Raw genomic sequence first — 16,761 nt, forward strand, 5'->3', positions numbered from 1 at the left:
TGATGATGAGGTGATGGTTCAATAATTGAATAGAAAACTTTAATAGGTTCACATAAGCATATTCTTTGAAAAGGTTAGTAATCACGTGCATTTGTAGAAAAAAACAGGATTCCTAGTGTGTGACAGAAAATTCAACATGTTCCCAGGTTAAACACTTCAGGCACTCAATTATTAACTGACAGTAGAAAACATAGAAAAACACAATCAATAAATTATCAAGGAATTTACCTAAATACAGATACTGTATAACAGAACGTATCTGTGATGATGATCCCAGTATCAGGCACTATGATACAAAATAAATCCAGTGTATTGGCAAGTTTAATCACTGTACATTTGTCTTACAACTTGCAGTTAACGGAGGGAGGCACAAGAAATCAATAAAAGCGAAGGTTTTTTTCTTTTTCTTACAGTAGCTCCACCTTAAAAAGGACTGGCCATACATGAGTCCCAGTGTACGAGGCACAAACGTGAACAGATCTTTTTAAACAAAGAGAAGAAAGCGTGAGACGGTACGAGGCAGTGGGCCTTTTTCAAAGCAGACATTTTGACCTGTGTGGCAGGAAAAGCACAAGTGTTACTAACATTCAAGTGTCCCAGTGAGCTGCAAGTGTGTTCACTCATTCATTTTATTTTCTACGACCACATGTCACAATATCATCTGTGAAAAAGGCCTGTGAAGAAAAACGCCTAATGAACAGATGTTAGACTTTTTGGCTTTTGAACATTCAGATGCAGAGAGTTGGCGATGAAAGGCACGAGTGTTGAGTCCATCCCTCTGGAAACTGAAAAATAGTTCTCTCCTCTTATTGGCTCCCGCCACCCATCTGTTTGGTGACCAGCATGTGGTAGACTCCCTTCTTGGCCAGCAGCTGTTGATGCGTCCCCTGTTCGACCACCACTCCTCCCTGGAAGACAGCGATGCGGTCGGCGTTTTGGATGGTGGACAGACGGTGGGCCACGATGATGCACGTCCTGCCCTTGCTGGCATGGTCCAGCGCCTCTTGCACCACCTGGAAAGAGGAGCATAATTACAAAATTCAGCATCGTGCGAAGACTTGAGAACTAGCAGTTCAGACCATAAACACATTAGACAACTGTTTACTGAGGTAATAAATCAGGTGAGAAGTGCAGTCATCTACTCATAAACTTCCATACAATCAGATTTCTTTTTGAAACCAGTGGAGTCGCCCCCTGCTAGCCATTAGTAACAATGCCGGTTATGGACGGAAATTTCTGTCCATATTTTATAAAGTCGATGATAAACACTCACCATCTCACTCTCGGTGTCGAGTGCGGACGTGGCCTCGTCCAGCAGCAACACTTTGGGGTTACGGAGGATGGCTCGGGCGATGGCGATACGCTGCTTCTGTCCACCTGACAGCTGCGTTCCCTTATCGCCTGCCTGAGTGTTGTACTTCTGCTCATACAAACACGACAGAGAAGGAGGTGGCACATAATATTGTTACATTCAACTCAACTTTATTTATATAGCCACAACTTTCATGGAAACATGCAGCCCAAAGTGCTGCATCAAAAATGTTCATGTTCAACTGACCTGCTGTGCACACACTAAAATACTCAATATATAATACACAAGCAATTGATTTAAATTTATTATCATTGTTTTTTTGTTTTTTTTTTACCAATTTGAGTGATGTCTTTATTATTTGACTTGTGCTACATTTGTCAGTGTCTGAAAAGAGAGTTCTCTGTTAGATTTTAAAAAATAATGTTTCAATACTACGAGCAACACAAACCAAATTCCATTCACCACCATTATAAAGAGGTGGAGGAATAAATCAGATATCAATGGAAGGATATCTATAAACTTTGGCAAATGTAGCCAAAACTAGATAACACTTGAGACAAAAGATCAGATATCACTAGACGTGAGAAAGGAAATATGTTTAATTGTAATTTAGGGGAACAATCCTTTACTATGTAGAGTTCATTAATTTTAGGTGCCATGAGATGTTGTAAAGATAAAGATAAAAAAAAATCACACCGCCTTTTATCTTCAGCCTTTTCCCGACTGAGAAGACAGCATTACTGACACGTGAGGTCATGGCAGCGGTTACCTTTGGCAGCTCTTGGATGAAGCTGTGAATGTTAGCTGCTTTAGCAGCTGCCTCTATCTCCTCCATGGTCACAGTGCGGCTGTTGTCTCCATACGCAATGTTTTCTGCTAGGGTGCAGTCGAACAGCACGGGCTCCTGGGACACGATGCCTATCTGTGATCTCAACCACTGGATGTTCAGCTGTTTGACATCCACGCTGTCCAGCACCTGATGGAGAAAATGGAAGCATATTATGTCAGAATGAGTGGCAGAGATTGAAATCGGCAAGAAATCAATTTTTGGCCTCTTTCTTTTGGCTCTCCATTAGCTCCTGTGGCTTTTTAGCTCCTAAATGTTCCACTGTGTTCACCAGCTGGATGCTAACTATGCCTGTGTGCCATTTGGTACTGAGCAGGTAGAGTACAGTGGAGTTTTAGGGCTGGACAGACAACCCGAAAAAAATTAAATAAAAATATTGGATCATCGCAGCTCTATAAAGTCAATAAGTCAATAAAGTCAAATCACAGTTGCTGATTAAGAAACAAAAACATTTCAAAAACAAGATCCTTGTGCTATCAGAGGAGCAGCTTTAAAACAGTGACCTTGTCACAACATGGTAGACCAGGAGACGGCAATAAATATCATTCTTGTCTCCCTCCTATAAAGATAAAATGTAATTGTGGGTGCAGTTAAGATAAAAACACACACGCTATACACACACACATTGTACTGTCTCCCAGGTCCCTGTCTTACCAATGTTCAATACAATGCTGTGAAGAAGCCATAAACAGACAGGCTAGCTAACCATTAGCTAACTGACAGTAGGTGAAGAGGCATAGGCGTTATGATTACAGCGAGCGTGGGTGTGTGTATGTCTTCTCACCACTCTCCCCTCTCTGGGGTCGTAGAACCTCTCCAGCAGCTGGATGGTGGTGCTCTTTCCACAGCCGCTGCTACCAACCAGAGCCAGAGTCTCTCCCTTTTTCACCTTCAGATTCAGCCCTTGGAGGATGGGAACTTCAGGGCGTGAAGGGTAGTTAAACCTCACATCGTCAAAGCACACATTACCATCAAATGTCTCCTGGAGTTTTAAGGGATGAGAGAGAGGTGGGATCTGTTAGCATGCGTGTATAGTCCTCTATTTTAGGTATTGTGTGAGGTTTGTGAGGTTTTGTGTTTGTGTACCGGTGTCTCTCCCTGATGTGACAGATTATCAATGGCTGGCTCGCTGTTGATTAGCATCATGAGGTGGGCAGCTGACAGTTTGGCCTTAGCGTAGTTTGGAGCGAAGGAGTTGGCCTCTCCGAGAGCCATGGCGCCGTACAGAACAGCTGAAATCACACTGAGGGGAGGAAGTCAGATCCATATTAGTTTTACCTTTCCTTTCCTTACCTTTCTACCTTTTGCGTCAATGGAGTGTTAAAGAGGATTACGTAAGGCTGAGCTAACAGGAAGTAATGATATCTGAACCTTTGTGTGTACATAATGTGTTTGTAGATGTCACTCTTTTTTGTCCTTTAGTTACACAAGTCAACCTGTTCAGTTCAGACACGAATGAGCGAATGTGTTACTCCTTTAAATGCAGAGAAGAAGAGGTCAAAGGTGCACAAGACATCATGATAATGTCATGAGTCAAACTTGACTCATGGAATATTTCCCCACGAGCATCTTTCATCAGGTTACAGGGTTATATTTATAGTATAATATAATATAAAGACTTGAGGCTCTAGGAATGGAAATGTCAGTCGGTTGATCGGCCAATCCACGATTTTGGACCCTACTCGGGCTATCACTGTCAGATTTTTAATCTTTACAACACTATTATTGTGGCTAAAAGAATTCACAATAACAATATCATCACAATATCTATCTGCAGTCTGTCATCTCCTCCAACACGATTTTTAGCATTACTAGTAGCAGCTGGCTTTATATTACGTTAAATTGTGGGTAGTTTTATAGTTTTATGTTCTGTTAGAAGCTCAAGGTGATATGAACTTTGGACTTCCTCTTTGTGTAACAGGCAGAAAAAAAATGCAGGCAATGGTCCCTCCCAACGATGACAAACTGAGTTACGTTCCTGAAACACGTGCGTGTCTAGGTGGTACAGGTGTCTTATGTGACTGACTACAGTCCTTGCTCTTGGTTTGGAGCCCGCTCATTCACAGTGGCCCTTCACATGCTTCAGGGCCGGGGTAATGATTAAAAGCCATATAAACATCCTCTCCTCCGGGCAGGAATGCTTCGGTCTAATGTAACCTGCTGTAAGTGCTTGCAAACTCAAACTCCTAGCTGCCAATCTCCTGATTAAGACACAAGACAGGGTTGACCCTAACCCTAACCCAAGTCTTGTCTGTTTACTCACAGAAATACGCCCTCCATATCCATCCTCCCTTCATGAACGAGCCAAGCTCCGAAGCGGAAACAGGCTGCATAAGTGAAGTAGATCATGGCCTGAGAGAAGGAGTAGGTGAAACCATACACATGGGCCTTCTTCTGGGAGTTCCTGCACAGAGAGTGGGAGAAAGGTGGCATGAGCACAAATTAATTAATTTCATTAAAATGTAGATATTTATTTATTTTTTATTATATGTCCCATGGAGAGACTGGATCTGTGGTTTAAATTATGTAATTTCTCGTACTTGTATGGTACTATGAGGTTTTCCTGATACAAAGATTCAAACTTGGGTTCTCTGTTGAGAGACACAACAGTACGGATATTCTCGATAGCCTCTGTAGCAATCTGTAGAGAAAAAAACATACAAATATTATATCTACTATGTATAACATGATCAGTGTTTCAACAATTGCTGCTTGAAAAAATATAAAATCCCCGACCTTTCCAGCCTTCTCCAGCTCCTTCTTGTCTTCGGCAGCGTGTCCGGTGAGCAGCTTCATCTCCGCTGCACCAGCAAACGCTATGATGGGCACGACAGCCAAGATGAGCAGGGTCAGCTCCCAGCCGTACACCATGGAGATGATCACACCGGTGCCCATGTTGGCGAAGTTTTGCGTCAGTGTGGCCAGACGTGCTCCTGTAGCCTGAGCAGATGGGAACAGAGCCGATTGGTTGTGGTAGTCTTGTAGTAAATAGCTCTGTGTGTGTGTGTGTGTGGGTGTGTGTGTTGAGACCTACCCCTTGTACTTGGGCAGCGTCTGTGGCCAGTCTTGTTGTGAGCGCTCCAACACTGTTTTTGTGGTTGTCAAACCAGCCAAGATCCTACAAGAAAACAAGGATAAACATTTTCCGTAGCCCATTAAAATCAATAGAATAAATTCACTAAAATTAAAAAATATATGACAGCAATCAGAAATATGTGAACATTTTAAGCGTGTGTGCCACTTTGTTGTGACACACTGTTCACTGCCATAAAGGACACAAGTGGCTTTTGGGGGAAGGGGTGGGATATGTCTCAAGTGGTTTGTCTCTCTATAATGTCTCTAGTTATTACTTTCTCATCTCATTTCATTGCACTCACCTGTCTCATCATGGATGTAAAGGCCTTGAGTCTCAGCTTCAGGGTCAGAATCTCTCCAGATTTACCAAAACAGAAACCCTGTGAAAATTTTACAGACAGAAGACATGAGCACAACAGTCAAGTCACCTGCATGTGTTTACACTGCAACATTTTCTCTGGGATAAAGCTTGTGTGTGTGTGTGTGTGTGTGTGTGTGTGTGTGTGTGTGTGTGTGTGTGTGTGTGTGTGTGTGTTGGTGTCACTTGTTTATTTTCCTGACATACAGTGGTATCAATCTTCTCATTTAATCAAGAAGTGTATTTCCAACAATGTCAAACTCTTTGGGGAAAATCAACATACGTGTGTGTGTGTATGTGTGTGCACACCCATACCTGCAGAAACATAGTGACAAAGGACACGGCTCCAATACCAGCGAACATCAGTGCAAAGAATGTAGACCTTTGCCTGACAATCTCTTGATCTGGCTCTGCAAACACCTGAGAGGAGAAGAAACACCTAATTTTCTATTTTCTGCAACATCTCGCAAATGCTGCAATTAACATTAATTAAAATAACTATTTTTGTACACAGATACCACAAGTAACCTACACTGATGATCTTAGAGAAGATGATGGCGAACACTGGCTGCATTGCTCCGTTGATCATGGCACAGATGGTCCCAACCAGGATGTATGGCCACTCAGAACTGTTGAGACGCATCACTTTAAGGAACGACACGGGGGGAGCTTCTTCATCCTGCAGGAAGAGGGAGAAAGAGTTGAGTCACATCTCTTTTCTCTCTGCCTCCCTTCTGGTTCTGTCTTTGGGCAGAGATTCATTAGGCGAGACTGCAGACTGCTGAATTTAGCACATATACTTGCTCCAAAGTGGGGAGAGAGGAGCAGAGCCATTTTGCCATGAAAAATATTTTTTCTAATTTTGAGTTACGGGAAGAAAGTGAGTACCCAAGAGACACAGAGCCTGTTCCGTTTGTATCCGGACTGGGTGTAATATTGCTAGCCTAGTGGTAAACAAGCCAGATATAACCCTGAATGGATACTGTGAATTTTGAATTACCTTTGGCTGCAGTGCTTAGTGCAAGAAGTCCAGATACATTGAATTTGTAATCCTCAGAACAGACAATATATTTAGTATTGATTTGTCAGGATTTGTAATATACAATAATATATCGTCAGCGTATAATGAGAACTTCCTCAGCTGTCAGTCAATACCATCATGACCATTCAAAACATGCAAAGTAATAGCTAATGGTTCACTAGCAAGGACAAATAGAGTTATCAGAATCAGAATCAGAAATACTTTATTATCCTTGAGGGGAAATTGTTTAAAGCCTTGGTTAGTCAGCCTGAACAGAGGCAATAACACACAGGTATAATAGCCTCACCTATGCGGTATATTTTTCACTCAACCAAACAAATCTCACTCGACCACGTCAAGAGCCTTTTCAGCATCTAATGATCAGACTTCCAGTAATTGTGCGGTTGGACTATGAGAGCATAGAAATTTGTATAGCCTTTGTCTGTTTGATCTGTTTTATTTGCGAGGCTTTCTACATGTTGCACCAAGGCTCACCTCTTCTGTCTTGTCCTGGGCATCCTTCAACTTGTCTTTCTCGTCTTTGTCGCCCTCTGAGGCAGCGAAGGAGGAGCCTCGTGTGGACTTCCTCCTGCGTATAGAGGAGTGAGAGAAGGTCTTTGCCAATGGGCTCTTCTCACCCGCAGACAGCTCGCAGTCATCCTCCTCCCCGTCCTCAACTTTCTGGAAGGTCTATAGTCAGTAGAGATGGGAGGAAACCACAAACACAAACATAATCAAAGACTGACCATTCATTCATTATAAAATTCCCCTTCAGTTCCAGTCTGACCAAATGTCAAAGTGTTTATGTGTTTGTGTTACCTGCATGGTGACCAGAGAATGGTAGACTCCCTTCTGTTCCATCAGTTCGCTGTGAGTTCCCATCTCTACGATTTGCCCTTTCTGGAAGCCAGCAATGACGTCAGCGTTTCTGATGGTTGAGAGGCGGTGGGCAACTACTATGGTGGTACGACCCAGTCGGACCTGCACACAAAGACGTGTCTGAGTTTTTGCTTACTGTTACAAGAATCAGCTAAATATGCATTCATGCACAGTACATACAACATGTTTGCATGTTTGCAGTGGGCAATTTTTTAAATTAGTGACAGGACTTAGGCAATTCTCAACTGGTGGGGCAATTTTGCTGTAGTTGCCACACTATCTTTCCCATACATACCCATCCGAAAAAGAATGGTGAATTTAGTTTTTGGAGTGTCACAAACACAGCAACGAAATGTTTTGTATGATCAAAACTGAGCCCATTAGGTCCTATTCATGTGTGTGGGTAGCCAACAGGAAGTCAGCTGACTCAACCAGAGGAAGTCTTAGATGCTTGCTATATGGTCGCAACAGCATAAAGATCCCCACAGAAGCTTTCAGAAGATTGAATGAGGCATCATCTCAGAGTGCAGCACCCAGTTTATCCTAATTAGTCAAAACACTTCATTAAAAAACAAACATGACAGTCTGCTGGTGGCGCTGGAGTGACTTTGGAGATCACCAAAGTCAGTAGGATGCATGCTCTGGGGAGCATGAATGTTGATACAATCCATCCAATAGTCTGGTCCAGTCCGGACCGAAGCCTAGAAAGACTCTTAATACTCTAAATGCATTTCTTTCATCAATGTCAAAATGTAAAATAAGCATTAAAACTGTGTCCTGGATGAAGCAGAGCATGTGTCTGTGCATGTTTGTACCTTGTCGAGTGCAGCCTGCACAATGGTCTCACTCTCAGCATCAAGTGCAGATGTGGCTTCGTCCAACAGAAGGATTTTGGGGTTGCGGACGAGAGCTCGAGCAATTGCAATCCTCTGCTTCTGTCCTCCACTCATCTGAGTCCCTCGGTCTCCGACCAGCGTCTCAAACTTCTGCTCAACGATAAGAGTCTCAATATTAGCAAGTTGTGGACAGAGTTTTGATAAGCACAGGGGACAGGGAGTCAGAAATACAGTCTTACTTCGGGAAGGTTCATGATGAAGTCGTAAGCGTTAGCCTCCTTGGTAGCTTGTACGATCTCCTCCTGCGTTACGTCTGGTCGGCCATATCTGATGTTTTCAGAGATGGTGGTGGCAAAGAGGATAGGCTCCTGACTCACCACGCCGATCATCTCTCTCAGGTAGCGGATGTTGAGAGTACGGATGTCGTGGCCGTCAATACATATCTTAAAAACAAGAGCCGAACAGACACACAATGTTACTTCCTGGAGATTGTTTAGTGTCAGATAGTGTCAAATACCAATGCTTTGAATTTGACGAACTCCACCGATTTTACATCAAAGTCTGTCTACAGTTCTTGGGGAGTACCACTTGGGGCTCCAGAGGAAGCTGTGCAAAATCTGATAATTTGCCGCGAGTGATGTCACTTGAGTCAGCATCAGTTGTGGTTGAAAACTACAAGTTTGGAATAAAAAAAATCTGAAGCGACCTCACCAGACCTCTATATCCTGCACCTCATCTGTGCGAAAAGCTAACAGCTAGAGGCTACATTAGCAACTACTAGCCTAGCAAACCTGAATCTGTGACTTAAGTGTTGCATTGTGGGTAATGCAGGCACCAGGATTTGACAAAGAAGAAGAATGAATAGAGTATAAAAGAGGATATATTCTGCTGCATCGATTTTGTTATGTTGCGTTAAACTATCCAACATGAGACAACGACAATGTTATAGTAGTCCGATGCTAAATCAGTGGTGTACTCTTTTAGATCCCAAAGTGACACCATAATACTGAATACATACTGAATCAATTGTTTTAATAAAGGTGGTTTAGTAATATTACTTACACTTCCTTCATGTGGATCGTAGAACCTCTGCAGCAGCTGGACCGTGGTGCTTTTGCCACAGCCGCTACTCCCTACCAAGGCCATGGTCTGTCCACTCTTCACGTTCAGAGTCAAGTCGTTTAAAATCTACAAGAGATAATAATGTCAGTAATGAGACACAGTTTGAGATAATATGTCAGTTGATTGTATTCTCTTGTAGAGTTCACTAAACAGAGTCCATGTGGAACATACTTTGACTTCCGGCCTTGAGGGGTAGTTGAAGTGGATCCCCTTGAACTCTATGTCTCCCTTGACAAAGTCGAGCTTGTGACCCGCCTCTGAATAGCTGTCGATGCTCGGTTTCTGTTGAGACAAGAGTGAACAGTTTGGCCACAGTTGGATAAAGAACCTGATTCTTATCATAACCTCAAACAGACAATGGGAGGAAGGCTGTTAATGTTACAGGGCTAATGTTTATTTCCATAGCTCTTTGTGTTTTCACTGCTTCTCTCAGTGTGCCTAAACACACAAATCGCTATGCTCTCTCATGCTTCGCTGTTGAAGATTTTTCTGTTTTATGTCCCTGTTGGAGGCCTCACCCTTTGGTACTTAAGACCAGACAGTTTATCTTGTTTATCTTTTGAACACCTCTCTAGATCACAAAGTGCTTTACAATAAAAGACAAAATGAGAAGCAATATAAAAGCAATATTTAAAAAGGAGATAAAAAATAACTAAAAACAAGCTGTCCACAGGTCTTAAGTCCAATGTGAGAGAGTAACAAAGTCTCATTCAGTATTTGCTCACAGCATGGAGAAACTAAAAAAAGAACAGAGGAGATTTTCATACCCTCTCAGTTGTGCTTGTGGCTGTGTGTATGCTAATTTGTGTTCATGTGCAAACAGATGCGCTCTTCAGCTCATGGTTTGTAGACTACAGTATCCTGTTTCAGTGCTTATAAACTGATTTGAGTGTGTTGTCATGGTGAAAAATTTACAGGCACACTGTAAACTAAACATAGACCCCTCTGACTGAAAATGACCCTCAACGCTGCATCCCAGTGCATCTCCTCGGAAAAACATGGACGCCTGCAGCAAACTGGTGTTTATATGGCAAGTCTGTAAACTCCGCAAGCAACTACAGCAGCTGATTCAATAGATGAGGGTGAATGAAAAGAGACTGGTGGAGCAGACATGGACTACATGCTCTCAGAGTTATATCAAGCAGGAATCAACTGAGTGGAAAAGCAAAATGGCATCTAGAGTTGTTTTTACAGCATGTTTCACAACACAAACCACATAAAGTAAAAGTGGTGAAAAGATAGAAGGTAATTGTTCACTATGTGTGCCACCATCTCCCTTCAAAAGCTGCCCATCCAACTAGTTTAATAGATAGCAACTAATAAAAAAAGATCAAAGTTGAATTAAGTGAAATAATGGTCAGCGTGACATCATCAGCTAACTGACTAACATAAATCATATTGACTCCACTACAGGAGGATGCTGTACATGCGTAATTGTGGTGCAATTTTGGAAAGCTTTAAACCTCACAGTACATTCACAGTGAGCTCAGGAAGGGGAAAGCCACAGCTGTGCAACATCAACCAAGTGACCTGCAATCTTCATCCAAACAGCAGGTGCTCCAATTAGAGCAGAATCCAACATCTCATTACTGACTTCAACTCGTCGGCTTTATCAAAGCGGCCTCCCGGCGTGGCCGAATGCAGAGGTGCATGTTCAGTTATACAAACTGACACACTGTCGAGCAGCAAAGAGATTAATAAAAATCTTTTGACATGTGAGCTTTGAGGAAATAATGTTGTATTCCTTACATGATCAATAATGCTGTAGACTTTATGTGCTGCTCCGCGGGCGCTGGCAAAGCTCTGGATGTTGGGAGAGGTCTGACCCACAGTGAACGCTCCGATGAGCACAACGAAGAACACCTTGAGACACACACATTACACGAGTGTTAGCCGCACCAGAGTCTCCCATAGCTTAAAATGAAAAAGTTAATTTTGAAATCTGTCATAATGTGTCTACTCACAGTGAGTACAGATCCAATGGTGTATTCGCCGCTCAGGATGAGTGTACTCCCGTACCAGAAGGCCAGAGCGTACGACAGGTAGATCATCAGGAAGGTGAAGCCCATGGCGATGTTAGACGAGAGCGCCTTCTTTATTCCCATGGTCTTAGCATCCTCCAAGTTCTTATTATATCTGTGGTGCAAGCATGACGGTTAGCTCAATGGGAAGCAAAGTTAGAGTTAAATAGAAATCAGATTGCAGTGACAGCAGGGCCCTTTGGCATCAGCAAATGTCCACATCTAATCCAATTCCTTTGTTTTTATGGGTTTTATCCACTTATCCAGCCTTTCAGGGGCTTCTTCCTCTGACTTTGATCAGTTTATTGACCAATATTTATTTGCCCTGCCCAAATGTTTTGCTTTGTTGAAACAATCCCATTTGGTGTCATAACCTTCCATCAGGTTTGTCAAAACTGTGTCATGATTTCCGGGCAACTATTAAGATTCGGATGTTCCAGCTCTGATAATCAGCTATCAGCTAGTATACTTAATCCCACTAACAGTATATTAACTGTAATTTATTTACTATCAATCTTATTGATTTTATTTGGTTTGAAATACCTCTTTAAAAGAAAATTTCTACTTGCTTTTACTGTACTTTTATGTGGATTTTTCAGCTTTTGAAGGACAGCGTTCCATCTTTTTGTACAAAATGTGCAATATAAATAAAGTTTCACAATTATTACTATTATTATTGTTGTTGGTGTTGTTGTTGTTGTTGTTAGTAGTAGTAGCATTCTGCACACACCTCTTGATCTCTCTGTCCTGACCACTGAAGGCAAACACTGTCCTGACAGCAGAAAGCACCTCTTCTGCCACAGCTCCGGCTTTGGCATATGCAGTCTGCTCTTTACTAGTGAAACTCGCCAGCACCTATTCAGACAAATAGAGGGACATAATGTAATTACAAATGCCTGCAGACGAACTTCTAAAGAGCAAAAGATAATGGAGAGATGCTTACTTTACTGAAGAGTGCGGCTGAAATGCCCAGCGCCGGGCTCACAGCCAGGATGACCAGGGTGAGTTGCCAGCCTTTGGTGAAGCCGATGATGAAGGATGTGATGAAGGTGGTGTAGGCCTGGATCAGCATTCCCGCCTTGTCACCAATACCCTCCTGGATCTTATAGACATCACTGCACATGCAAATGAAAACCACCCATGATCTTCAGAGTACTGAAAACTTTTACGTATTGCCAAAGGAATGAAAGCAATTTTGCATTTGTAAAGTGAGAACTGCGCAACTTTATTCATCTAGATTTTAATGTATTAACTTCAGAAGGGTTATATTATCAAATAAAAGAAAATCCTGAAACCAAAAAGAAACAAAGAATTATTCAGAGTTTTAATGATCGTTCAATTGTTCAGAAGTAATTTTTCAAAAACAAAAGCCAAAAATTGACTCGTTCCAGCTTCTCAATTGTGAATATTTGTTGTTTTTGTTTTTTGTTTTTGTCTTCTATAATGATAAGAAAATCCAACCCATACTCGAATTTTTCAGTCTGTTGCCAATATTGCTATTACAGATATAAAAAATTGTGATATTGTTATATTAACAATACATTTTACCGTCCAAAACAACATTAGTGCAACAAAACAGTAACCTTCCCTGGGGATGTTAAAATAATAAATTAGCATCATATTCTGCATTTTAATCTGAAAAAACAAAGTTTACATATCAGCGCATATCAAACAGCACATACGCTGATACCGATATATCTGTGAGGCTCTAATGGTAAATTTAATATATTTTGGTTTTGGACTGCTGGTTGTAAATTAAAACTAAAAACGTGGGCTCTGGGAATTTATGATGACATATTTAAATGATTAATAAATTATTTGAGAAATCTGCAATCTTTGAAATAGAAAATAATTGTGGCTGCATACATTCTTAGCAGTGCTGATACACCTGGCATGATCAGCATTACACTTGGATTGAAATGATAAATATGAACCAGAGTGTCTTGATTTCTCTGTTACCCACTCTGTGAGACGTGTGTTGAGCTCTCCCGTCTCATTGACATCGAACCAGCCGATTTCCTGCTTCATGATGCAGTGGAAGAACAACTTGCGGATGCGTTTGACCTGCCGCCCGGCTGCCAGGGTCCAGAAGGACACCTGCATGTAGGCTGCCACCAGTACAACGGCCCCCATGATGGAGTAGTAGATGGCAAAGCTGGAAGAAGAGAAGCATTGTGACTTTGAAACTACCTTTGCTTCAACTTGAAAGGAACTTAAAGGAGACATATTATGATCATTTTCAGGTTCATAGTTTTATTTTGGCTCACTACTGGAATGGGTTTCCATGCTTTAATGCTCAAAAACACATCAGTTTTCTCATTCTGTCCAGTGCTGCTGCTCTGTACTCCCCCACCCTCAAGTCTGCTCTGATTGGTCAGCTCACACACGCCTGAGCCAGCACTGCTAACAACAACAGAGTAGCTGTGCTAAATGAATTCCTGCATGCCAAACTAGCTGCCAGGCAATAAATTATGCAAATGTATGAGATGGTGACGTAGTGTGATGTCACAGAGTCACAGAATCGAAGGCGAGACTACTGACGAGGTGTTCAGGAGCAGAGTTTACTGAGGGAGAGGGGAGCTTCTGGACTTTGACCTTTTTAACTGTCAAGATTTCATATAAACATATAAACACTGAAGGAAAGGAAAAAAATGAAAAAGCATAATAGGTCTCCTTTAAGTGGAACATGGAGGCAATAGAAGATTTAAGTAACAAGAAATCTATTATTGATGGGATTCTATATTAATATTTTGATCTTTACAAACTCTAAATTCAACATTTTGGACATAATTTAATTGTATGCTGATAATATAAACGTACCGCTGCATGTCTTCTTGTAAGTTGCTGGTAGATATGGTAATATCTGAAGGCACGAGGTAACAAAAGAGATTTGTTAAGAGGTGTTAAATATATGGCCTCTTCATTATTTATTCCAGTTAATTATGTATGTGCACGCCTGTAATTGAGAACTCACTGGGGTTGGTTATGTTGATTTGGGAGTTCATGGAGTCCTCTATGAAGCTGTCTGTCATGTCTCCAAACACAATACACATGAGAGGGAGCACTACACCGTTGACCACGGCCATCACTGTCCCGACAATGAGCAGCAAAACGTCCCAGCTGTCTGCGAACCTGAACTGAAGACCAAACAAGAAACAGCAGGAATAGGAATCAGTTCCTTGTGAAGGAAGAATTTTGAATTATGCAATCAGAACAGGGAGAAAACTTTCAGGTCTGAGGAGCCATTATGTTCTCACAGCGGGGGACTGGTGGAGTCCACCCAAACAACAGGAGGATGTGCCGCACTCCCATCCTCCCTGCTTCCCCTCTTACCTCACACACACACACACACACACACACACACACACACACACCTTACTGTTATGCTCAGTGATGGAATATAATTAAGTACATTTACTCAAGTACAGTACAATTTTGTGGTACTTGTACTTCAGTAGTTCAATTTTCTGATTTTATACTTCTACTCGAAACTTCTCTATACTTACTTTGCAGTTCACATGCTGCATCTTTAGCACAATTTTCATCCAATTTATTTTCTTGGATTTAAAAATTCTGATAATCAGAGAACTGATAATCGACTAGGCGGCTAATCAGTCGACCCATAGTATGAACATGCATGTAAATATATGTATAATTTACTTGTACTTGTACTTTTGATACTTAAGTACATTTAATATCAGACACTTTGAAACTTTTCCTCGAGTACTATTAGTAATGTTTGTCTTTTGGGTAACTTTTACATCACTGGTTACACAATGCTTCTAGATATCATGACATGACCATTAAAACACTTTTTAAAAAATCCACATCACCTCTCCTGTTTCCTGCTCCTTTTGAACACATACATTTTAGTTGTATTGTAAGGCAATGAAATAAAAAAAAATAGAGCTATAATAACACCTATTTCTGACTGAGGGAGATCACAGTGTGATGACTGAACTTACCAGAGCAATGGGGCCGACCATGGGCAGCTTTGGTGTTTTTTCTTTCTTCTTCTTCTTGTCATCGTCTTTGCTCTCACTGAATGAGTTGTATATAAAAGTCAAGATGTCAAACACAAAGTCTCATTTCTAAGAAATAAGACACATCTTGAGGTATATGAGCTGTTTTAGCTGTGTTAGAGTCATCACTCCTGACACCTGCAGAACTCCATAAGAAAAAGAGAGAATTTAATACCTTAAATCTCCATTTTGCTCGTGTTTGCCTGTAGACATTTCCATGTCGCCCTTCACATCCATGTCTGGGTCCTGTTAGAGGAAGAAGCTGTTTGAATTTCCTTGTCTAAACAATTTATATTTATACTTTCTGAAATAAACCCCCTCCACCAGCAAATCACCAGACAGCAGCCTCAGGATTAAAGCTCATTCTGCGGTGAATTGTGTAAAGTGTATCATCAGACAGTAAACAGCAGCACACAGGAAGAAGAGGCATCACATGAAAGTAGAACAAAATAGAAACAGAGTAAAAGCTAGAGGTACTGACCCGCTGTTTCTTCGCCATGGTCGCCCCGGACCCCTCTCAGTGCTCCTGTCTATTTTTGACAGAGGTGGTGATCACACGCCTGCCTGGACCTAAGGCTGGCCCGTCCTCCCTCCCCTCCTCCTCCTCCTCCCCTCTCACGTGGCTCTACAGCAGTTGTAGTGTAATCAGCGGATGAGCCTCGATGGGAAACGAGAGCGCTGACTCTTTCGTCTCCAGAGAAATAAAATGCAGGTTTGTACTTCTTTGTGGTTCATCCGTGGCTTTTTCCTCCCCGTGCTGTCGGCTCTCTGGATCACGTCCGCTGCTCGACGCTTCATCCAGTGAGATAATCGATAACAGTCCAGTCAACAGCAGCCAGGGGAGGAGCGGAGGAGTCTGGGGACAGGTGTCCATATCTGTAGCCCTGTCGTGAAATGTCTTTATGTAATTATTAGACAATTAAAACAAGAGTTTGATGTTGTGGGGATAAACGTGTAGCAATGCTTTCTTGCCAAAAGTTAGATAAGAAGGCCAATGGCCTCTTCTGTCCATTAAAGCAGATAGTTAGCTTAGCTTAGTTTATGAGAAACAGATTACCTGGCCCGCTTCCAAGTTAACTAAATCCATCCCTGAGTATCCCTCAAGCTCACCGCTTAAGATGTTATATCTTATTTATTTAATAATTCAAAAGATGAAGTGGTTTACCGGGTTAGCCTACGTGCTGGACAGAGAGTTAGCCTTCTACCTGGAGACTTGTTGGTTGCTAGAATCTTCACCATGGCAACATGACTCATTAATTAATATCATT

At 41.8% G+C, this 16,761-nt stretch overlaps 1 protein-coding gene across 1 annotated transcript; it reads right to left on the reverse strand.

The window, feature by feature from the left end:
• Positions 1 to 17: 17 nt before the first annotated feature.
• abcb4 (ATP-binding cassette, sub-family B (MDR/TAP), member 4) lies at positions 18 to 16,240 on the reverse strand. The gene is made up of 28 exons (XM_073484807.1): positions 15,975 to 16,240; positions 15,669 to 15,739; positions 15,437 to 15,512; positions 14,446 to 14,608; positions 14,292 to 14,334; positions 13,435 to 13,626; positions 12,415 to 12,586; positions 12,202 to 12,326; positions 11,415 to 11,586; positions 11,200 to 11,313; positions 9,622 to 9,732; positions 9,391 to 9,516; positions 8,568 to 8,771; positions 8,308 to 8,478; positions 7,433 to 7,594; positions 7,109 to 7,303; positions 6,125 to 6,271; positions 5,908 to 6,012; positions 5,537 to 5,614; positions 5,194 to 5,277; positions 4,896 to 5,099; positions 4,700 to 4,800; positions 4,423 to 4,563; positions 3,246 to 3,402; positions 2,944 to 3,141; positions 2,082 to 2,288; positions 1,274 to 1,420; positions 18 to 1,013 (listed from the first exon to the last, which is right to left on the reverse strand). Exons 1-28 carry the CDS (start codon positions 15,990 to 15,992, stop codon positions 807 to 809), a joined length of 3,891 nt encoding a protein of 1,296 aa, XP_073340908.1. The 5' UTR covers positions 15,993 to 16,240; the 3' UTR covers positions 18 to 806.
• Positions 16,241 to 16,761: the final 521 nt, after the last annotated feature.

This window comes from Pagrus major, chromosome 17 (genome assembly GCF_040436345.1).
Source record: "Pagrus major chromosome 17, Pma_NU_1.0".
Classification (NCBI taxonomy): domain Eukaryota; kingdom Metazoa; phylum Chordata; class Actinopteri; order Spariformes; family Sparidae; genus Pagrus; species Pagrus major.